Source organism: Callospermophilus lateralis, chromosome 2, assembly GCF_048772815.1.
Source record: "Callospermophilus lateralis isolate mCalLat2 chromosome 2, mCalLat2.hap1, whole genome shotgun sequence".
NCBI classification, from domain to species: Eukaryota; Metazoa; Chordata; class Mammalia; order Rodentia; family Sciuridae; genus Callospermophilus; species Callospermophilus lateralis.
The window spans coordinates 204,159,375-204,182,906 of record NC_135306.1 but is presented as its reverse complement, the minus strand read 5'-3'; the positions used below and the strand labels follow the sequence as shown (position 1 = coordinate 204,182,906).

General features: G+C 57.4%; 1 protein-coding gene across 9 annotated transcripts; it reads left to right on the top strand.

The window, feature by feature from the left end:
* Window positions 1-9: 9 nt before the first annotated feature.
* On the top strand, window positions 10-15,412 carry Rasgrp2 (RAS guanyl releasing protein 2). Of its 9 annotated transcripts, XM_076847476.2 has the most exons (18): window positions 10-862; window positions 3,327-3,467; window positions 4,152-4,254; window positions 4,753-4,815; window positions 5,002-5,094; window positions 5,171-5,302; window positions 6,070-6,220; window positions 6,405-6,578; window positions 6,719-6,835; window positions 7,771-8,052; window positions 8,818-8,895; window positions 9,344-9,466; window positions 9,768-9,883; window positions 13,060-13,201; window positions 13,436-13,472; window positions 13,842-14,018; window positions 15,031-15,094; window positions 15,243-15,412. In XM_076847476.2, exons 2-17 carry the CDS (start codon window positions 3,395-3,397, stop codon window positions 15,087-15,089), a joined length of 1,920 nt encoding a protein of 639 aa, XP_076703591.1. In that variant the 5' UTR covers window positions 10-862; window positions 3,327-3,394; the 3' UTR covers window positions 15,090-15,094; window positions 15,243-15,412. The 9 variants fall into 9 exon arrangements, with proteins under 9 accessions (XP_076703591.1, XP_076703585.1, XP_076703586.1 ...); XM_076847470.2 differs by lacking the exon at window positions 5,002-5,094; XM_076847471.1 differs by lacking the exons at window positions 10-862; window positions 5,002-5,094 and adding an exon at window positions 1,233-1,380.
* Window positions 15,413-23,532: the final 8,120 nt, after the last annotated feature.

Here is a 23,532-nt window from a genome sequence, read left to right as displayed (position 1 = left end):
GACACAACAGCAGCTGCACAATCACCCTCTTAACCCTCCTACCCCTGCCAGCAGGTGCGTCCTGGGCTGGGGGGGAGCGGCCCATGGGGGCGGGGCCTGGGACTCTCCCTTACCCTAGTGTCAGCCTCCACGCCTTTCTTCCCAGTGCTGTGTCCATACTAGGTCAGCTGCCAGCTAGGCTGGCTGAAGGCGGGGCGTCCTTCTGGGTGGGGCCCACTGGGGCTGGGAGCCGGGACTTGGGATGAATCCTCCCGGACTACCGAGGATCCACACGGTCGCCGGAGGAACCCAAGAGGGGGCGTGGCCTGTGGGTGCTTGGCGCCCTCTTAGCCCCGCCCCTATCCCCGCCCCACTGCGGCGTTTTGGGGTCTCTTAGCAGGTGGCTCAGCTTGGTAGAGTCGTGGTGGCGTTAGGACTGGGGAAATGCACGGACCGTTTAGACTAGGCCTTTGTCATCCCCTCATTATGGGGAAACTGAGAGCCAGGAACGGCCTGTTTCTGAATTTCACGGTACCAAGACTGAGGTGTGGGAGGAGGTCCTGCCTCCCGGCCTCAGGCAGGGAGGGGCAAGCCTCAGCAGGGAGGTTTGGGGCCCGTGGTTTCACAGTGAGTGTGTTTGAACCGAAAAGGCCGGAAACGGTTACCAGTTCCCTTGGCCCGGCTTGTGGGGACCCCAACTGCTTGCGGCTGCCCCTCCCAAGTTGGTCTTCCCGGGGCCCAGGCCTCCAGTCTCCAAGCTGCGGAGAACCCAACCGCCGCTTGCAGCTGCCCCTTTCCATCCGGCCCGAGGACAGCCACGCCCTCCCGAGTGAACTGGAGAACCCCTTCGCCCCGTCCCCAGACATCCAGGCCGCATCTCCAGGTAGCTGGATTGTCATCCCTCGCCCCACACGGGACCTTCTCCCCCCAGTGTTCCACCTCGTCCTAGCCCCATCCCCCAGACTGTCACAGGGATCCTCTGCCCCCAAACCCCCCCGACCTCCATCGGGCTAGCGCCTCCGCCGCCCGCAGGAAGACGCGCGGCCCGGCACCGGGTTAGCCCCGTGGGAACGGTAGTATCGAAAACAGGAACCCGGGCCGGGGGGCTGGGCGGGGCGCCCCTTCCCCACCGCAGTCCGCTTCCTGCCCCTCCCGGTTTCCTCCGTCCGACACCCAGGCGGGGCGGAGGGCAGTGGGCGTCCGGGGTGGGGGAGGGGGCTTTTAGATTAGTCCCCCGCCCCCTCATCCCTCCGTTTGCCAACCCTTGGCGCGCCTCGGGGCGCAGCCCCCAGCCTGCGGCGCCGGCGTCCGGGGCGGCGTGGCAGGGGAGGGGTTAAGCTGCCGCAGGGACCGCCGCGTGCTGGGCGAGGGGGAGCCCCGGTGGAGAAGGCGCAGCCGGCGGTGCGGAGCCGGGCGCAGGGGCGGGAGGGGCAGGGAGGGGAGGGGAGGGGGCGGCTGCGGCGCGGGGGCGGGGCGGCAGGGAGCTGGGCCGCGGCGCCGAGAGCGGGTTGGAGCCGCAGCCGCATCGAGGTCGGCGGGCGGGAGCGCACCGAGGTGGCCGGACGGACCGGGTGCGGCGGGTCCCAACAGTGAGTGAGCGAGCGCGGGCGGGGCGCTGGGCGGAGGAGGGCGCGGCCCCTAGGGTCCCTTGGGGCGGCGCGGCCAGGTTGGGGTGGCGGATGGGTGGGGAGTCTGCCGTCCCTGTCCGGGGTAGGAGAGCTGCATCGCTCTGGACTACCTGCGGGAGGGGGGGCTTCTACAGTGCACCCAGTTCTTCCCTGCTACATCTCTCAGTCTGACCTTTCCCTACTAGTCCCCATTTAACAGATTGGAAAATTGAGGCTGAGAGGCCAAGTGATTCTCAAGGTCACATAGCATGGAAGCAGCAGAGCCAGGGGGGACAGCTCTGGTGACTGCAAAGAAAAGTCAGCTCAATAACTCCGTAGAGGAGTCCCCCTACCCCAGAATGGGGGAGTACGTGAAGGGGCGGGGTACCTTTCTTTGGGGCAAGGCTCTGCCAGGGTCAGGGGAGTCAGGGCGCTGGGGCTGCGGGGCTGGCCCTGGACGCAGATGAAGGGGGAGGGGCGGCAGAATGGGCGTGTGCGCGCCCACGGGGGTGTGTGTCTGTGTGTGGGAGAGTACATGCGTGGAGACATACTGCTTTGCGTGTGTGCACACGTGTGGGGATGTCAGCGCCACTGTGACCAGAAACTAGAGGTTGGTTTGGCTCAAGTGAACAGCAGGTCTGGGAGGCGACCTCGTCCTCGGATTTGAGTTCTAGGGTGGATGATCTGGGAATGTGTGTGTGCCTGGGGGTTCTCAGTGTAGGTGTGCACAGGGCGTGGGTGCCATTGTGTGTGAGACAGAGGGTAGGAGGCAGGTGCTTTGTGGCCCTGGTGTGTGGGAGATGGGGCTTGCACCTAATGTAGGTCCCTGGCCTCCAGAATATAACTTGGGTATGGAATGAGTGTCCCTGCATGGGTGCGTCTAGCCCCCGTCAATGACCAAGTTGCTGGTGGTGTCAGGCCCGCAATGGCCACCCCCACGGCGCTAGCGCCCCCTTCTGGGCACCCTACTCTGTGTGCGCTCACGATTCGCCAGTGCAGAATGAGGACCCAGGGCTGGGGAGGAAGAAGGCCCTGAGGAAGGGCTGAGCCGGGACCCCTGGGGCCTTCATGGAGTTGGATAGGGAGCGCGCGGTTCCCAGGCTTAGGCTTCCCGCTGACGCCTCCGGCTGGAGCCGCCCCCCCACAGGAATGTTCCTCGGTACTACAGCCCGCCTCCCCAAGGGCAGGCCCCTGGGGGACGCCTCGGCCCCGCCTCCCCTCGCCGGGCGCCTAGGAGGGGGCGACGCGGGCAGGACGCCTGGGTTCTCTCCTCACCCTCCCATCCCAGGGAGAAATTCCTCCGAGGTCCCCTCAGGCTCTGGGTTCCCAAAATAACCCTGCGGGGGAAGGGAAGCTGTGGAGGGAGGGAAGCGGGAGGGGCGCACAGCCGAGCTGCGGGGTGCTGCAGGTGCTTCTGGGGAGCAGGCGCGAGAAGAGGGCCTGAAGGGGGCTGGGACACCAACCAACCAACCCCAGGAGTCCGGGATGGTCCTCATCCCCGTGGAGCCCTTAGACCCTCCCGCGACTCGGAGGATGGGCCGGAAGCCTCTCTGCGGGTCCATTTCCCAACTAGAGGGTTGCACCATCCTGGGCCCTGACCGTTTACCCCGGGGGTGGCCGCGGAAGACTACTCCGCCCCTGCCAGCAGGGGGCGTGCCCGCCCCGCCCCGTTCCTGCCCCCGGGCCGCTCCCCTAGTTCGCGCCTCCGCAGACTCGCGCTTTGCCTTTCTCCTGGGACAGATCGGTCTGAGCCCCTTGGGGAAGCTTCCGGAGCGTAGCCTGGGCCCAGCCCACCGGCCCCGGCAGCCATGGCGGGCACCCTGGACCTCGACAAGGGCTGCACAGTGGAGGAGCTGCTCCGTGGCTGCATCGAAGCCTTTGGTGAGTGGCAGGGAAGACACAGTCCCGAGCCTAAGCCCGCGCCCCTACTTTCCAGGGCAGACCCTTGGCTAGGACCCACCCACCCTTACCATCCTGCAGCCTCCTTAATGGAAGCCTGTGTTTATCACAGGGCAGAGAGGTGCCCACGCTTCAACCAGATGAATGTTTCCCTTCTTCAGTCTTCCTGAGCCTGCAGCGAAGGGGGCGAAGGGAGGGCCAGGGTCTCAGACTTTGATACACGCGGGGACATTATCTCTCTCTCCGCGGGATCCGGAGGAACTTGCTATCTCTGGCCTGGAAGCTGTTTCCGGCAGATGCGGGGTGGGGGGGCTGAGCGGGTGAAGGGGTGCCCCCCTCCCCCCCCTGCTCTCAGGAAATGACCTCTGGATTCTTGACCCCCGGGGAACCCAGGCTCTTTCCGCCCCAGCTGGTTCCCCTCCGGACGATGGACCGATGGGCTGGGCCGGCTTGGACGCTCCCTCCGCTCCTTGGGCACTTTCTTACCCTTCTTTACCCCACCTTTTCTTTTTAATTTGCCTCTTGGTTTCCTGGGAAAGCAGGAGGTTGGCTGGGTCAAGAGTGCAGCCCAAGGGTCCTGATACCAGAGGGCTGCAGGCTAGGGCTTCAGGATCCGAGCTTGGGGACCAAGGGTCAACCGGCTTCTCTTTGACCCTTCCGAGTTAGATGACTCCGGGAAGGTGCGGGACCCGCAGCTGGTACGCATGTTCCTCATGATGCACCCCTGGTACATCCCCTCCTCTCAGCTGGCTGCAAAACTGCTCCACATATATCCTTGGCGGGCCTCACCCAGGCCCCTGATGTTGGAGTCTCTGAGCGAACTCCACTGCGCAGCTTAGATGGAGAATGAGCCTCAGCCCTGGAGTGCAGGCTCCTCCTATATGCCAGAATCCAGGCTTGGCCCTTTCTCCCTCTAGGGTCTAGGTTCTGCAGCTTTCCTCCCATCCTAATTCTTGCTGGCCTAGGTCTTGCCCTCACCCTCTCAGAGTCTGATTGGCTTCTGATCCTCAACTGGGTGGCCTCTTGCCTCTCAGGGCCCAGGCCCCACTCTCAGCCCCTCCACCCCTACCTGTGCCCCTACCAGAGCTCATGCCCCACCCTGAGCATCTTCTCAGAACCCAGGCTTTGCCCTCAGCTGCTTTCCAGAGGGGGCGTCCCATCCCACGCTGGGAGCCCAGGCCCCGCCCCTAGCTCCCTGAGTGCTCAGACCGCCTCTGCCTCCCTTCTTAAAGTCAGGCTCCTTATGTTTTCCTTAACTCCCCTTTACCTACCAACAATCCCGGAAGGACAACTCCAATTCACTGCAGGTGAAAACTTGCCATCTGGTCAGGTGAGTCTTCCTCCAGGGTCCTGGCCCCTTCTCTGGCTCCTTTCTCTCTGTCTTCAGACAGGCCAGAGGAGGGGACCTCATGCCCTTGGCTCATGTGGGTTTTAATTCCTGGCTCTGTCCAGGTGGGCTCTGCTGCTACAGGCTGCCTGCTTCCTCCACGAGGCCTTTCTCTTCCTTTTTGCTCAGTGCGGGTGGATGTCTCAAGAGGCTCTGTAACCTGGGGGAAGGAAAGAGCTGGGAGAGGGGGAACTCCTCTGTCCCTCTCATTGGAAGACTCCAGTTCCAATGGTGCTGCCCACCTGGGGACAGAGAGCTTGGAAAGCTCGGCCTTGTGTGACTCCACCCCTCCAACCAGGTACTGGATCTCAGCATTCCCAGCAGAGTTCGACTTGAACCCAGAGTTGGCTGAGCAGATCAAGGAGCTGAAGGCTCTGCTAGACCAAGAAGGAAACAGGCGGCACAGCAGCCTCATCGATATCGAGAGCGTGTGCGTGGGGGGACCTCAGGGGGGGACTCAACATCCTAACACCATCTGCACTTAATAATAAATGTCTGTTGAATTGAATGAGTGAGGGTCATGTCACTCTCTTGCTTAAAGACCTTCCATGGCTCCCTGTCGCCTTTGAAATGCCTGTCTGGCCATGGAGGCCTTTCACGGCCTCTGGCCAGCTTGGTGTTCCTGTCTTATCTCCCACGGCCCACTGCCCATCCCACGCGCCTCATACCTTGGCTACACCGGGTTCATCGCCTGCATCCTTCCCCACCATGGTGCTCCGCTCCTGTCATTGCCCTTGTCTCCTTCTCCGTGCCACCAAGACTTGGCTCAGGGTGAAGTCTGCAGGCTCTGAGGGCTTGGGCTCTTCCAGGGCAGAGCTTGTTGCTCCCTCCTGTTTCCCATGGCACTCTGGACAGACTCCTGTGCAAAAGCCTCGGTACATGTGTCACGCTGTCCGGTGATCGTGTGTTTCTGTGTCTGTCTCCCTCAGTGGACTGTGAGCTCCTCGAGGGCAGGAACCGTGTCTTGCTCACCTCTGTATCCCAGCGCCTAGTGCAGTGCCTGGCACAGAGTACGTTGTCCATAAATGTGTGTCGAGTGTGTGACGAGGGGGAGATGTGGAAGGACTGGCGGGACGAGGGCCATTAGTGCCTAGCACAGTGGCTCCCCAGTCAGCCCGAGTGGCGTGTCTGCGTGAATGTGGGGCCACAGGAGAGGGGGTGTCCCCAGCACAGGGCTCACTTCCCCTGCCCCCTCAGCCCCACCTACAAGTGGAAGCGCCAGGTGACCCAGCGGAACCCCGTGGGACAGAAAAAGCGCAAGATGTCCCTGTTGTTCGACCACCTGGAGCCCCTGGAGCTGGCGGAGCACCTCACCTACTTGGAGTATCGCTCCTTCTGCAAGATCCTGGTGTGGCCCCAGGGCTTGTGGTTGGGGTCAAGTGTGCTGGGAAGGGGGCTCCAGGAGGGGCAGGGTCTCTGGGGCAGGATGGGTCACAGGGAAGGCCAGGGGGATTCATCAGAGGAGGGTGAGGCGTGGTCATCTGCAGGGAGAGGGGCCAGCAAGGTGCTGAGGCTGTTCCACCTGCCCCCAGTTCCAGGACTACCACAGTTTCGTGACTCATGGCTGCACCGTGGACAACCCCGTCCTAGAGCGATTCATCTCCCTCTTCAACAGTGTCTCGCAGTGGGTGCAGCTTATGGTCCTCAGCAAGCCCACAGCTCCTCAGCGGGCGCTGGTCATCACACATTTCGTCCACGTGGCTGAGGTGCCCGCTTCTCCCCTATCCCCCCGGCCTCCCTGCGGCTAGACAGGCCAAGTCCATCCTTCATACGCAGCCACCGCCTCCTCCCCACCAGGCTGCCTCAACTCCTGACTCATTGCCTCCCCTCTCCATTGCCCTCTCAGAAGCTGCTCCAGCTGCAGAACTTCAACACTCTGATGGCAGTGGTTGGGGGCCTGAGCCACAGTTCCATTTCCCGCCTCAAGGAGACCCATAATCACGTTGGCCCTGAAACCATCAAGGTGCCTGGGATGGGGGCGGGCCTGTGCTGTGCTCCCCAGTGGTGGGGTCTGAGTGCCACCGTCCTCATTTGACAGTTGGGGAAACTGAGTCTTGGAGGGGTTGCATAATGCTGGTGACAGCGGGGGACTCACAGGCCAGCCTGACCCCAAAGCTTGTTCTTTCTCCTTTTAAACAGTGGGTAATATAGACACAGAAAAGCGCATAGAACGTGCGAACAGTTTAAAGAAAAATTATAAAGAAGACACCTGGGTAACCACCCTCCAGGCCAAGGTATAGAGAGCCTTGCCAGGGGTGTAGCTTAGGGGCAGAGACCCTAGTACCTTATTCCCTCGCCACCAGAGGCAGCCAACGTTATGACTTTTGTGACAGTGACTTCACTTTTCTTTGTAGCTTTACATCTAATGGGGATTTGGGGAGCCCTTTTAACAACCTCCTATGAGCAAAATCATGTCCTGTGTTATTTTTTGTCTTGCCCTGTCTTTCCACTGGGGTGGGAGAGTCTTTTCATCCTCTCATATGGAGCAGTCGTTCATTCATTTTGTTTTCAGACCATTTGCTATTGTAAGTCCTCCCCAATTTATGCATCTGTTCTGTCATGGGACATTTGGGAGTGTGCCAGTTCTTCCTGTTACCGACTATAGAGCTGGCAGCATCCTCCCAGTTCGTTGGCCTGTGCCACCTCACCTCCCTGAGCCTCAGTTTCTTTTTCCGTTAAATGTTGGTGGCATCCTGTGCCCAGGGCTGGTGTGCAGGTGTGATACTCGGCAGCAGATGTTGCTTTGAACTCAGGAGCAGGTGAAGGGGGATGATAAGGGGAATTTAACCTTTTCTCCATCCGGTGTCCTTGACTCATCTTTTTCCACATCTCCAGGGTGATGTGGGGAGGATGGTCCAGTGTGTGGGGGGGTGTGATCTTTTGCCCTTTGTTCCCCAGCTCTGGGAAGGTCTGACGGAACTAGTGACAGCTACAGGCAACTATGGTAACTACCGGCGCCGGCTGGCAGCCTGCGTGGGCTTCCGCTTCCCCATCCTGGGCGTCCACCTCAAGGACCTGGTGGCCCTGCAGCTGGCACTGCCTGACTGGCTGGACTCTGCTCGGACCCGGCTCAATGGGGCCAAGATGAAACAGCTTTTCAGCATCCTGGAGGAGCTGGCCATGGTGACCAGCCTGAGGCCTCCCGTGCAGGCCAACCCTGACTTGCTGAGCTTGCTCACGGTGAGGGGCGGCTCTTGGGCCTGACAGCTGTACCTGGTCCTGGCTGTGGGCTTGGCCTTAGGTTCTGGGTTCTGCTCAAGAAACTGAGATCCTCCTGGGCTCTGGAGCTTGAACTGAGCTGAGATGGGTTGCAGACTATGGTCAGGGCTGGGACCTGAGGTCTCATATTGAGGCAGGCAGGAGGACTGTGGGCTGGCTTGAGGCTGGGCATGTGTCCTGGGTCCAATTTCTGGAGGTGGATTATGTTCAAAGTCTGGGAGTCAAGCTCTGGATTCTTCTAGCAGAGGTAGTTTCTAATATAGTTATTCCTGTCCTCTGAGTGACGTTCTGACCTTGACATTGTACTGGGTCAGGATATCTAGAGTGGGAATCAGGTTCTGGGCTAGAGCTGGCTAGTTCTGGATACTGGGCTGAGGCTTAAGTGTGAAGGTTTGGAGTGAATTCTTAGTTGCTTCTAGACTGGATGGGCATCAGGGTTGAAACCTGAGCTGGATTCTGGATGAATGTCAGAGTCAGGCTGTTCTGAATTGGCCTCTTGACTAGAGTCTTAGCAGTGCGTTGAGTACCCGGTTCAGGGCCAAGCTGTGTTCTGGTCTCTGTGTAGGCTGGCGTGGGGGTTGCTGGGGTGTATTCTAGGCCATGCTTTGTTCTGAGTCTAACTGGGATCTGAGCTGACTGATAGCCTCTAGGTGGCCCTGTGACCCTAGACTGGAGCTCCTGAGAGTAGCAGGGACCGGACCATTTGACCAGACCTGTGTACCCTAGGTATCTCTGGATCAGTATCAGACGGAGGATGAGCTGTACCAGCTGTCTCTGCAGCGGGAACCACGCTCCAAGTCCTCGGTGAGGGAGGGGCTGCCTGCTTCCCCACTCTGTCTGTCCCACTGAGAATCCCAGGGTGTGAGGACAAGAAGCCACCTTCTTCTTTTTTTTTTTTTTTGATACCAGGGATTGAACCCAGGGATGCTTAACCACTGAGCCACATCCCCAGCCCTTTTTATTTTTGATTTTGAGACAGGTCTCACTCACTGGCTTAGGGGCTTGCTAAGTTGCTGAGGCTGGCTTTGAATTTGTGATTCTCCTGCCTCAGCCTCCCCAGTCTTTGGGATTACAGGTGTGCACCACTGCACCTAGCAGGAGGAGCTCTTTGAAACTACCCTACTTGCTTGCCGGACAGAAGAGTTCTGGGCAGGCCTTGGGCAGGTTCCCCTCTCCTCTAAGGATCCCTTTGTTCCCCTGGGCCTTGGCTCTTCCACCTTTGGCCCTAGTATGGTCCTGTCCATTCCCACAGCCAACTAGCCCTACCAGCTGCACCCCACCTCCCCGGCCCCCAGTGCTAGAGGAGTGGACTTCGGCCGCCAAGCCCAAGCTGGACCAGGCCCTTGTGGTGGAGCACATAGAGAAGATGGTGGAGGTGAGACTCCCGGAGCCCGAGCCGCGTGGGAAACAAGTCTGCTTGGACGCTGCAGCTGGTAAAGGGCAGTTTTGCTAGAGCTGCCGTGGGAGCCACCACCAGTGCATGTCCAAGGGCCAGTGCTCTGTCCCCAGGAGGCACAAGGCAGAGCAGGCTAGTGCACGGAGCCGAGGTGCAGACAGGGTGGTCGTGTGAACAAGGGAGGTGCCCTTCATAACACAGGTTTGTGGGAAGAGCTGGGCCCTGATAATCCTTTTATTCTCCCCTCTCCTGCCCCTCATGTCCCTCTGCGTACCCCCAGTCTGTGTTCCGGAACTTTGATGTCGACGGGGACGGCCACATCTCACAAGAAGAGTTCCAGATCATCCGTGGCAACTTCCCTTATCTCAGCGCCTTTGGGGACCTGGACCAGAACCAGTGAGGAGGACTGGGGGCTGGGGGGGTAGGCAGCCCGGTTCCCTTCTCCTAGGGCTTCAGTTTTCTCTGTAGGGTGAGGCCATTGGACCAGATGACCTTGGCCGGGAAGCTGCCCATGCTGGGAGGGGCTCCTCAATTTTTCGTGGGTGGCAGGAGGCTGCCAGCCTTAGAGGGGCAGCTTTACCTCACTAATTCAGACAGAGGGGGGCTCCATCCGAATCTTGCAAAGACTGAGGCTTGGGGTCCATTGCTACATAAATACTATTTTATTTGTGGAGCTTACAGCTGGCAAAAGTGTAGGCAAGTCGAGCTCCTGGGTAGCCAGTTTTAATGAATAGATAAGAAAGGCCTGTAATTAGCAGCACCCACTTGCTTATCCACAATTCATATGCTGACAATTTGGAAAAACATCTGGTTCTCTGAAGTAGGTTAAACATGCCCCCAGCAACCATGTCTATGCCCCATTTTTGCTGAGCAGGCAAACCCCTAAAGAAAATATCCAGACCATCCTAGGTCCATCATTTATTTTAAAATGTGACCTGTATTTCAAAACTATGTTCTTTTGTTTTTGTTTGTTTGGTACCCGGGATTGAACCCAGCATGCTGTACCACTGAACTCTATACTCAGCCTTTTTCATTATTTAATTTTGAGATTTGAAACAGGGCCTGGCAAGTTGCTGAGGCTGGCCTCCAACTTGTGATCCTCCTGCTTCAGCCTCTGGAGTTGCTGGGAGTGTAGGCTTATGTCACTGTGCCTGACAGTCTGTCGTTCCATGATTTCCACATGACAATAATCTGAGGTTAAAAAAAAAAAAAATCAGGTAGTAAGAAGTGAACGTCCCCTCCTCCTCCCCACAGGTGAGCAATGTTAATGGTTGGGCAATATATGTGTCCTTCCAGTCTTTCTTCAGGTTGAAATACATAAAGACTTTGTTTGTGTGGTGTGTGTTTCATGGACAAATAGGATTATAGTATAAATCCAGTTCTGCCAGTGGCTTTGTTGGGGTTGCTTTGTTTCTTGTTCCAGAGCTGAGGCAGCAGCAGTGAGGCTGGGGTCCTTTAAGACCCTGGAGGCCCAGCTCCAGGCCCAGCTCAGCCTTAACTCTACCTCGTGTCTGCTTCCCGGGCCTAGTGCCCAGCACCAACTGGGTATCAAGCCCCAGCGGCCAGCTCACAAAGAGGGAAAGCCTGGAAGCTGTGGTTGCAGCTCAGAGGTAGGGTATGTGCTTAGCATGCACAAGACCTTGGGTTCCATTCCCAGGACCCAAAGGAAAAGAAAGACCAGCCTCGCCCTCCCAGGACCAGCCCCGGCTCGATGCTTCCTCCTGGAGCTGTTTGTTTCTGGAACCTGAGGGTTTCTATGTCGTTCTTGCAAAATCACGTATGCGTTTAAACTTTTTGATATAGTTTTAAGAGTATCTAGGTATCTGTAGCAGTGGGCTTCTCTTTCTTTTTTTTTAATCACCCTCTTGAAGGAACTGTACCGCCCCCCCCATTTTTGTCCTTGGTCTTTGTTCCCACTCCATCGTGGACCTCTTTCTGTGTGGATTCATGTAGAACTACCTCATGCTTTAGAACAGCTGCGGAGTGCTGCCCTGCGTGGCTGGGCCGGCGTTCTCCTACCCATCCTCCTGCTGGTGGCCATGTAGACCGTTCCAGTGTCTTTCTATAATTATACGCCACACTGCTGTGAACATCTTTGTACCCATGCACTCAGGCCAGTATTTCTGTAGGAGAAATTCCTAGAAGTGGGGATAATTGGATCAAAAGATATGCACATTCTAAATTAGGAGAGAGCCTGCCAAGCTGACCTCGCACAAGGTTGTACCAGTCTGCACCCCCATCCGTAGCCTGAGTCCTAACTTCCTTGCCAAGAATGGACGCTGTAATAAGCCTGACAGTCGTGCCAGTCTCATTGGCAAATGGTGTCTTGGATAAATGTGCATTTCTTTAATGTGTTTGGGGCTAGCGTCTTTATTTATATGTTTATGGGCCACGTATATTTCTTTTGTTAACTGCCTGTTCATATTCTTTGACCAGTGTCCTACAGGGTTTGTTGGCCTTTTTCTCATTGGTTTTTAGAATCTCTGTTAATGGATATTAATCTTTTGCTGTTGGAGGTGTTGAATATTTTCTCCCTGTGTGTCATTTATGTTGTCTCTTTCCATATAAAATTAAAAAAAAATTTTGTGTGTCCAATATGTCAGTCTTTTCCCTTAGGACTTCTTGAATTTGTGTTATGTGTAGAAAGGATTACAACATAATTCTCTTATACCTTTTCAGATACATGTATACTTTTTATTTTTTTATCAATGTTCTTCATTCAGTGAGAGTGTAATTTTCGCCTGCAGTATGAGGTTGACATGAATTGTATATTTTTCTAAATGGCCAGTTGTTCCCAATGCTCCATGGATTGGAAGGATCACCTGGGTCACATTATGGAACCCCCAACATGGTGGGTGGCAATTTCAAAACAAGAACCAGCCCTGATGGAAATCACTCTTGGTGGCTGAGGACCTACTACGCACATGGACACCTTTATGCATTATCTCATTTAATTCTCACGAAAATCTTACAGGCGTAGGAAGTATGTCCCTGCGTAGATAGGGGAAGCAAGGCACAGGGAGATTACCCAGCACAGGTCACATGGCCAGGAGGCAGTCTGGAATTTGAACTGAGGTCTGCATCCAGAATACATGCTCCTTTCTCCCCTAAAATAAATAAGAAAGGGGGCTCTGCCCTAAACCCTGGGATAGGAGGGAAGCCCTGGAGCAAAGGCGTCTTTCCTGTGGGATTATGCAAGAAAGAGTGAGCCGGGTATTGCTTTCCCCAATCTCACCGGGCCCCAGAAGGCATGGGAGAGGCACTGCGCAGAGCACACTGTGGGAACCACGGGCTGAGATCCCCTCTCGGTTGACCCACCAACTGCGAAGTGTGCACTCAGGGAGGAGGAAACCCTCGCCAGTGACTTGCCAGAGACCACACGACTAGTTAGTGGCAGCTGCTACATCTGTCTAGCTCCTGGTCTAGCTGATTTTCTCTTCCCTGTACCAAAGGTGCAAAACTTGAGTTCCGCGAGGACCTGGCGGCTGGGAGTTCCCCAGGGGGGTGGGGTGGGCGAGGCCGGTGGCGGGCGGTGAGGAGGAGGCCGGAGCTCAGGCGCCCCTCTCCACCAGGGATGGCTGCATTAGCCGGGAGGAGATGGTCTCCTACTTCCTGCGCTCCAGCTCGGTGCTAGGCGGCCGCATGGGCTTCGTACACAACTTCCAGGAAAGCAACTCGTTGCGCCCTGTCGCCTGCCGCCACTGCAAAGCCCTGGTGAGCCCCCCAGCTCCCCAACTCCGCCCAAGCCCCGCCCTCCCTGTCGGCCCCGCCCCTGCCAGAGCCGTCCAGGCCCAGGCAAACCTGGTCAGTCCCATCTGCCTCTTCTCCTCTTGTTCTGTCCCCCGGGCCGAGGCGGGTTCTAAGGCTCCAGTCCCTGCCCTCGGGAAGACAGAGGGAGACCTCACCTCTAAGCCCCTACTCTCAGCACGGTCTCCTCCTCTATTGCAGATCCTGGGCATCTACAAGCAGGGCCTCAAATGTCGAGGTAAGATGGACTGAATAGCGGGGCTGCTGGGCCGAGGTGTTTTGGAGAATTAGTTTCTGGGTAGGAAGTTGTAGTTTGGTGAAGCAGTTGCCAAGAAGCGACGCACTTTGGAAGCAGCGGGGTATGCTGATGGATGTGAAGGGTTGGCTCCTAAGAGAGTGGCTATTTTGGTGAGGCAGCTGCCTAGGAGCAAAGAACTTTTGAGGGGATAGGCTAGCAATTAGAATGAAAGGAACATCTTGGAAGGGACTCTTATTTTGGTGAGGCGGCTGCTCCAGAGTGAAGGAACCTGGGGAGAAGTGCAGGGCTGCAGGATGGGATGGAGGGTTTTCCCACCAGTGACCGTGGCGGGGTTCTTCCATCCCTCAGCCTGTGGGGTGAACTGCCACAAGCAGTGCAAGGACCGCCTGTCAGTGGAGTGCCGGCGCAGGGCCCAGAGTGTGAGCCTGGAGGGCTCTGCACTCTCCCCCTCCCCCACGCACACCCACCACCGGGCCTTCAGCTTCTCCCTGCCTCGCCCTGGAAGGCGCGGCTCCCGGCCCCCAGGTAAGAGCCTCATAGCTGACTGGCCTGTACAGGGAGGGAGGCCGGGCTGTGGTAGCAGCCTATTAAGCCTATTAATTTATCCAGGAAGGAACTCAGTGCAGAGTTTGCCATTCTCTTATTGCCCTTGGGATTATTAAGAAGCATTGGTAAGGGTGCCAAGAAGGTAGCCACGGAGCTCTTGACCTTCCAAGGCTGGGCAGGAGAGAGACCCTAATTTATGAACTGAAAGGGGCTTCTGTCCTCTTATTTTGTTAGAGGGATTGGCAAAGGATTGGAAGAATCACATGAACCATTTGCCTGCATTTCCTTTTTATTTTTTGGTATTGAGGATTGAACTCAGGCACCCAACCGCTGAGCCCCATGCGCAGCCCTATTTTGTATTTTATTAAGTGACAAGGTCTCACTGAATTGCTTAGGGCCTTGCTAAGTTGCCCAGGCTGGCTTTGAACTTGCAATCCTCCTGCCTCAGCCTCCTGAGCCGCTTTTTAACTGAGAGAAAAGTCCCTGGTCCTGATAACCTCCTGGCTGCTTTCTTAGGGTCTCCAGGGTTTTAGATCAGTTGGCTGAATGACAGTTTACCAAATGATGACTTTGCTGAGAACCATTTGAACAGCTATGTTAAACTGAGGTCTAAGGCAGGTGACCATTGCCATTTGCGTTAGCCTAGGTCCTCAAAAACAGAAGCAGGCACAGGGCATTTGTCCTCAAAAATAGAAAAGATAAAACCATTTGCATCGAGCCTTCCAGAAGTGCTGGGGTCTGAAATGTGAAATACACACAAAATTGACATTTAGGCTCATTGCTCAGACAAATCTGTGGCTGTGGTGGAAGCTGCAGCAAAACTAAAACTTAGAAAAAGTGCCTTGAAAATTGGGTCGTTGGGTCATTTAGGGAATTGATTTTTGGTGGATGGATCTGCTTTCCGCATAGGGGGTGTTTCCGTGAAACAGGGAGGGTCGCACCCGGGATGGGGACTCAGGGGGGGTTCTGTGAAAACCCTCCCTCCTTGCAGAGATCCGAGAGGAGGAGGTGCAGGTGGTGGAGGATGGCGTGTTTGACATCCACCTGTAAAGATGGTGAGTCCTCCCAGGGTGGCCCTGAGCTCCCCCTGAGGGCAGGAGGCAGGGCAAGGGGCACACTGGGAAATGTGCTCCATCTAAGTGGTGGCCTGCACCTGGCTGTGGGGGAAGGGGGTGTCCTCACAACTTTTTTTTTCCTTTCCAGCTGTGACTGTATCAAGGACTCATTCCTGCCTCGGAGAAAATATTTGGACCAGAGCAGGGAGCCTGGGTTCTGGGGCTTGGTGTGAGGGTGGCATGTACTGAGGGCAGGGTGGGGACAGTGTCCCTAAGGTTGTACAGACTCTTGTGAATATTTGTATTTCCAGATGGAATAAAAAGGCCCGTGTAATTAACCTGGACCATCCGAGCCTAGAATCCTGGGGGGCTGTACTTATAGGGCCAGTCTTGTGGCCAGAAAGACATGGGAAATCTGGTTTCATGTGGCTGGAATTTGGGGGAATGGGACCTAAGAATACCTGGGAATACAAGAATCTTGGGGGGAGGGTCTAGAATCTGAGAAGTCCAGAATATTGGGGATTGAAACCTTGAAACTAGTGTGTCTTTGCACCCCAGAACTGCTGGGCCCAGTAGTCACACATAACCAGAGGCTTGGGCCTGTAATCAGAATTGCATTGCTTGACAGGTGGCCCTTCAGCCCCTGCTTGAATACTTCTAGCAACTGGGTGCTCACTGCGGGGATCCTTGGAGGGCCAGGGCAGTTTAGCTGCTGTGGACAGAGGGGCATGCACAGCCACAGGCCCCTGCTGGGCTTGCGTGCCTCCGGGCAGGTGGTGGGGGCACTCCTCAGTCAGGCAGCCTCCTGGCCTGGTGCTGCTGCCAGCCGGAAGGACAGTGACTTCCAGAGGAAATGTATATTGATCCTGTACTCAGCCTCCGGAGGCCTCTCCCACCCCAGCTCCTCCTTCCCTCCTGAGCTTGCAGCATGGAGGTTTTGGGGGTCACAACTACCTGGAGAAGGCTAAGGCCACTTTTAAGGCTGACTGGGTGGAAAGGGCTGGACAGCAGCTCTGAGAATGGGAGCTACCTCCCCAGGCCCCCCAAATTGGGGGGTAACCTCCAACTATGGGATTATCCTGAGGGTAGAGACAGACACTCCCAGCTCCTACCTGTGAAGCAGCTCCCCTGTGAATGCACCCCCAAGGATCCCCCCACTTTGTGTCCCTCTCTGATTTCTCTAACTCACTCTTCCTGGCCTTTTACTTATTTTGGGTCACCCCCTTCTCTCTCCCTGTCACATCTCGGCTTCAGCTGTATCCCTCATTGGGTCTCCTGCTTTGCCCCTGCCTCTGTCCTCAGCCCCCTTCCGCCCTTCCCCCTCTTGAGGCTGTAATATCCGTTTCACGATTTGGGGGCTGAGTTGCTATAACAACAGACGGCGATTGTGTTGTGAAGAGCAGCTAGCTCCTGCACCGCCCGCCAGCCTTCCGTGCCGCCTCCGTCCCTGCAGCCTGGTCGCTCCCCTTCCCACCCCCAGCCCCAGCCCGGCCTCTTCCTAGTGTGTGCACACGAGTCTGTGGGCTCAGGTCTGCCCCGCCCGGGATGTGACGTGTGCCCGTCTTTTCATGGTTGCATGTGTCAGAATCGGATGTCTGCGCTTCACGTATGCGGTGTGTGCCTGTATGTGTGTGTGCAGGGACATGCACTCTATTTGCTGTGTGTCCCCACTGACCTGTGCACACTGGAGAAGGGCTTGTGTTCTCACATCACTGGAGTCACAGTGGGAGGGCACCTGTGTGTTTGGGGTGTGTGTCTTGAAGTGCTGGGTCCCAAATGCCTTGGGGATCTGACTCCAGGACCTTTCTGTGAGACATCCCTGTGGCGGGAAGGGCAGACAGGGATAGCAGCCACCCCGTGACCTCTCTGCCCTTGATGGGCAAAGCCTTGTGTGGCCAGGAAACAAGTGCTCACCTTGACCTCCCTCCCTGCCCAGACTCATTAGAAGGGTCTGAGAGCTGTCACTGCACCTAGCTGTGTGTCCCGCTCTGCTCTGATGCCTGGGTGGGCATGTGTGAGAAGGCTGCAGGAAGAGGCACAGTGGGGGTGGGGGGGCAGTAGGCTGTGGGGTCAGAGAGGTGATTTCACATCCACAGGCCCTGACTCAGCAGTTCCCATTCTCTGGCTCCTCCAGTGGCTTTGGAGGGGATGGCTTGAGGGTCTCTCCAAGGTCAGAGCTGGCCTGAAGTCCGGGACCTGTCTCCCTCCCAACTCTTAGGAAACACCTCCTGCAACCTGGGTTCCCCTTTTACCCTCTCATAGTCCCCCTGTGGGAGTGTCCACATTCATCTACTCAGTAATTAATCACTCTTAATAACGCACTTAGAGGGACAGGATGACCCTGTGGGCAGGGCCCCTCTTTGTACCTGTTCCCCTTAGCATGCATTTGCCTTTGAGTGTGAAGGCACTTGTGTACCCAAGTGTGTGTGTTCTTGAGTAATATGTGCTTCCTGTGGATGCCTTACCATGATGGGGCGTTTCTGCAGGTGTCCCCAGTGTCTCTTTGGAATGCCTGTGTGCACAGATAAGCGTGTTTGGCTGGGTGTGCATATGCATGCATTAGTGGTTTAATGTGTCTTCTTGTACACTGCCTCTGGCTACGAGATGCCAACTACCACCAGCTGTGCAGATCACAGACCCTGCAACAGGAACCAGGGTCCTGGAGTGAGCTGGCAAAATGGTCTAGCGTACACACACACACACACCACAGCCTCATTCAGAAGCCAGTGTCCAGCCTACTTAGTGGGACATACACTAGGTGCTAGGTCCACCTTTTCTTGGCTGAGTGAGGAAAGGGATGTCCCCTCCCCACCCTCAACGCAGCATGCAAAGTGATGGAGCTGTCGCACACTCCAGTACCCACCTGAAACTCAGGGCTGGCGGGGAGAACAGAGAAGGGGGCTGCTGCCAGTTTCCCTCAGTGACCACGCATGAGTAGCCGCAATCCCAGCCCCAAACTTATTCCTAACGCAGCCCTGTCTCCCAGGCAGACCTGGGAATCCGGCTTCTGACTCTGGAATTCCCATAAGACTGGGCTGGGAAACCCCAAGCCCCTAGGTTTACCCCATCCCCCATCTCTGCTTTTCCCTTCCCCACAGCCTTCCACGTTATTCCACCAAGGATCTTATCTCTTGTGTTCTGGACGCTCCCAGCTAGGATACCGCCCCCCGCTCCCCGCCCAGCAGTGGGAGCCTCGGGGCTGGAAAAAGCCCCTAGCTGCCAGCCAGGGTCCCCTTCCCTAGGCTCCTCTCAGCCGAGGCCAGCCCCCGGGCGCAGCCAGCAGAGGGCGCTGCGGCTCAGGCCCCGCATCGGTCCTGCTCCCTCCGTGCCCCAAGTCCGGGTCCCCGCCTCTCCTTTGGCTTGTCCCAGTCCTGGGCGCTGACACACAGGACCCGCCGGCTGAGGTGTGGAGGGCGTAGGACCTGAAGGCTCGACCCAAGGACGAGGAGCTAGGGCACCTGGGTTTCCAGAAAAGACATCGAGGCTGGGTTGGGAGTCAGCTTGGTTGGGGGCTCGGGCGTCTGGGCTAAAGACCTCGAGAGGCCGGGAACAGCTCTGATGCCCTGGGGCCGGGACGCCAGGGTCCCGCGCGGGGGAGGGAGGTGGGCCTGTGGAGCCGCGGGACTGGCGGCTTCTGCGCCTTCGCATTGGCTGCGCCCCTCGTCCGTTGGCGCAGCGTGGTCCAATGCGCGCGCCTGGGGGGCGGGCCCTGGTGCTGATGCTGCCGTCAGTCGGTGTTGCAGGGATGCGGCGGCGGGAGCAGCCGCCCTGACTCGCGGAGCATCCTCCTCAGAGCGGCACCGCGGCGGGGCGGGCGGGGACGCGGCTGGGAACGAGAGAGGCGCAAGGCGGCCCAAACCGCTGGTCCCAGCTCTGCCACCCGCCGGAGACGGGGCGTCCCCGGGGCTCTGATCCCTACTCTCTTGCTCCTGGCGCCCCCAGAACTAGGTACGGGAGGGGGGGCTGCGGCGGAGACGGGCGGGGGGCGGGAGCTAATCGGGGGAGGGGAACGATCGGAGGGGGCGGGGGAGGCAGGATGGATTGGGGGGCGGGGGCGCCGAGCTGAGAGGTCTGGCTGGGTGACAGCTAGGAGGCGAAGCTGCTGGGGGGGCTTGGCGATGGGAAGCTCCCTGTGGAAGGGGGCATTGGCCCTGAGCTGGGGTGAATGGAGGGGGGTTAGAGGGAGGGTCGTTGGGGGAAGGGATGGGGAGGGAAGGAGGGGCATCCAGAGGGCTGTGAAGAGGGGCTCTGAAGAGGGGTCCCCAGTTTTTGCTAGCCCCAGGAGCTGGAAGCAGTGCTGGGCCAGAGGGGCTGTTAGCTGTTGTGCTGTGAAGGGTCTGCAGGGGAGAAACCAGCGAGGAACTGGGCTTCGTGGGAGGAGAAGGAGAGGGGGCTGGAGAGGAGAGAGAAGTGGAGAGGAAAGGAGCAGGGGCCACAGGCTTGGTCTGGGGGAACCACTGAGGACTCGCTTTACTGGGGGAGGGGAGCCAAGGGGAGAGGAGGTTATGGGGGGAGCAGAGGGGAAGGTGCCACGGTGCTCAGACAGGGAGGGGTCTGCACTGGGGGAGATCCGGCAAGGTGGGAGTCTGAGGGAGAGGAGCAGAAGCTTGCCGGGCGAAGGCTGGGGGGTGATGAGCAGGAAGCCTGGGCAACGGGTAGGAGGGGGCTCTGCTGGGGTGGGAATGCGCTGGGGGAGGCAGCAGGGTTCTGGTCAGAGAGTGCTGCAGGGGGAGAGGAAGCTGCAGGGCCCTGGGCTTGCTCCCCCACCCCTGAAGAGGAGGGGATCATTTTTTCATGTCCCAGACTCTCCCCTAGCTGAAGGAGCAGTCTGCCCTGGGTTCTTTGGCTGGAGTGTGAGCTTCTTGAGCCTTGATGGGCTGTTGGAGGCAAAATTGGCTTTGGGTGGGCTTCTCCTCTACTCTCACCCGCTTGAGTCCTGGGAGACGGCACTTGGTGCCTCGGTAAACCAGCAAAAGCTGGGAGGGGCAGTTTCTCGGTGCCTGGAGGTGGAGGTGGAGGCATTCCAGACCTGGAGCGATGAAATAAATCTTAGGGGGTGGGCCTGGGGTTTTTAGCCTTCCTGACTGCTTTGGGGGTTCTGTACACATTGGCTTTTATTTGTGTTGGGGTGGGTGGGGTGGGTGAGGACCTTCTCTTCATTCTGTCCTTCCTTCTGGTCCACCTTCCCAGTGTCTGGGCGTTCCTTCCTGGGGGAGGGTGGACTTTAAGGTTTTACATTCTCTGTCTTCTGAAAGAGAAGGAGAAAGAGGGAAGGGAGCAGGAAGGAAGAAGGAGAGGAGGGAGGTCAACTGGTCCCTTAACTGTGGGGCCTTTTATTTTGGGGGTGCTTTAACTGCTCCGTTTCTTGGTTCCAGGGATGGCTCAGGGATGCTGGCATCCAAGGCCAGGCAGGATGTTTCTGGGGGCAGGGGAGAAGGCTGGCTGGGAAGCCTTTATTCCTGTTAGGGGAGGTGTTCTCAGACCTATCCTGTCCTCAGCTGCACGGGTGGGCGGGACTGACTGGCGGGTAGTGGCTGCTGGGGACTTCTCTCCAGGAGCCTGGGCCTGTCCTGGCTTCTCTGCCTGCTGAAACCACAGAGACAGCAGGCTTCCGAGAGGAGGGGGCTAGGCTCCGGAGAGACTGTTGGGGTCTCTCATCCCTTCCAGGGGAGAGGAGGTTATGGGGGGAGAGGAGGTTATGGGGGGAATCTCTACAGAGGTCCAGCCGCTCTCACCTGCCCGCCCTTGCCAGTGACACAGATGCCCTGACACCGATACACATGCTCGGTGGCACCCACCCAGACACACGCCTCCACAGGCACACACACCTGCGTACACAGTACACTTCCTGGCAGCACACCACCCACACTCCCCGCCCAGAGAGACTGCCACCTTGCCGCCTGCCTCTGAGACCTCCCCCAGGAGTCCTGCTTTCATGTACATGACACGACACGTCCGTGCCCCTGGTTCCCACAAGACAGCATGCCAGCCCTTACCCTCAGACATGCGCAGGCCTCCATCCAACAATTCACCTCCCTGTGGCCACAGGCATCTCAGGTCCCCGCGTACTCCTGCCACACATGCCTTCCTCCCTGGAACCACCCTCCCTCCCAGGTGTGCCCAGACCCCCATCATCATGCACCATGCACTCCTCGGGTCCTAAGCACTTTGCCTCAAGCCTTTGTGTGAGCGTGTATGTGTGCACCTGCACCAGATACACACACGCTGGGTTAGTATTATTTTGAGATGGGGCCTCACTGTGTTGCTCAGGCTGTTCTTGTACTCCTGGGCTCGCGTGATCCTCCTGCCCCAGCCTCTTGAGGAACTGGGACTGCATGTGGCCTGCTGTGCTGCCTCACACACCCTTTAGCCTTGGCTCACCTCCCAAGTTCATTCTGTCACCCCCTGTCTTATCTTTGTACCCTCAGAAAGCCCCCAAACCCCAGGCCCTCCTGGTCTAGCCTGGCATTCAGCCCCACCTGGCCTCCCTTAGAACCCGGGTGTGTCACCTCCAACATCAGTCCTTACACACAGGGCCCTGCCCCTGCCTGGCACCAGAGATGCACTGGTCCATTCACTGGAAGCTCCCACCCGGCCCCCATGAGGATGCCCCCATGTGTATCCTCACACGGCACCCACCCTGCAGCTCCATCTGTCCATGAGGCTCTCCCGTCTTGCCCCTTCCATGCTGACAGGCCTGTTGGCTCCCGAGACTCATTCAACAAAGAATCCAGTGTACATGGCATCTTACTGTCATTTTCAAAGCTGTTCTTCCACTGCCACCACCATTGAACATGGGGGAGGCAGCAAGGGTGAGGCTGCATGGACTCCACTCTGCCCCGGGTGAGCCTCAGCTTCCTCATCTGTTAAATGGGTGCTCTCGTACCTACACCGCAGGAATGTTACCAGGACTAGATGAGATGATATGATGGCATCAGCAACGACTATGTAATGTGCACCTACTCTGTGCCTGGTTCTGTGAACTTTATTTCATCTGATATGAAATCTGCTAAGCCCCAAGGCTCTATCGCCCACTCTGCCAAGTCATTCCTCTGCACCTCCATCCCCTGCCCACCCTTTCTCCAGCCCCGCTCTCTTGGCAGAGCCTCCTCTGTACATTTTGAACTGCCACCCTTATCCCCAGACCCTTTCTACTCCCCCCCAAGCACACAGAGACCTGCTCAGTGGACCTTGCAAAAACACCTGCTCACTCTCAGCCCCTGCTGGTGTCCGTCTCCCACTTGTCTACCGACCTCTTCATCCCTTCTCCTTCCTTCCCAGGCAGGTGGAGGTTCCCGGCAGAGTAGGAAAGAGCCCGGGGGCCCAGAGGTTAGATAGAACCAAACCTGAGTCCCAACTCTGCCACTTATGAGCTGTGGAAAAGGGGGCAGTGATAATACCTGCCTAGCTTACACCCCCATCGGGTTCTGGTGAGAATCAAAGGAAACATTAGATGTGTAGTTTTGTAAATTGTAAAAGGCTGAGATGAAGAGTTTTAGAAGTAATCATTAACATAACACACCCTCACGCTTCAGTCTCTGTGAGGTGCTGTTCTAAGTGCTTTACACATATTAATTCTAATTCTGCCAACACTATTACCACCCCTGTTTTACATGTAAAGAAATGGAAGCACAGAGAAGCTAAGTAACTTGCTAAAGATCACACAGCTAGAGAGAGAGAGAGTTGGCATTGGCAGCCAGGCTCCACAGCCCATGCCTCTGACTAGCGTACTAGCTTGTTCTTCTCCATGCCGAGGCTGTGGCTGGGTGTGGGCATGCCCAGGTCTTCCCTTGTCTCTCCTAGATTGTCAGAACTAGAAGGAAGGAGCAGGAAGGGGAATAGGAACTCTGTGTCTGTCAGTCTTGCCTGCTGTTTCAGGAGGGAGAGGGCACCTTCTAAAAAACATGCCGAATCTGAGGGTCCTTAGGGTTGAAGCAGTCTGATGCCCCCACCCTGTGATTCAAGAGCCCCCTCCTGAGCGAGCTGGCAGTAGTCATCTCCACACCTCCGCAGGAGGAGCTCGCCTCCGGAGGCAGCCTACTCCACTGTTGCACGCAACTTTGGATCACCAGCAAGTTTCTCTTTAGCTTGAGCCAAAATCTACTCCCCCCATAACACGCACTTCTCCCACCTGTCCACGGGCTGCCTTCTGGGGCCACCAGAATGTGTATAAACCCAGCTTTTCCCCCCTGGCGCCTGGGGGAGGCCCCTGCTGTCTCAATCCCAACTGGCATGAGAGGATCTTGGCGTGAGGCGAGGAGAGCCAGAGGGGGGCTAGCATTCCCATGGTGGGAGGTGTGCGTGCGTGTGTGCGTGTGTGCTGTGGGCCAGGCCTGAAGGGGGCTGAATGGATGCTTGGAAAGGGCCCACACTAGGGTTCTGCCCGAGTGGGCTCGGACCAGCTCACTCCGGAAGTCGCATTCATTTGCCATTTTGCA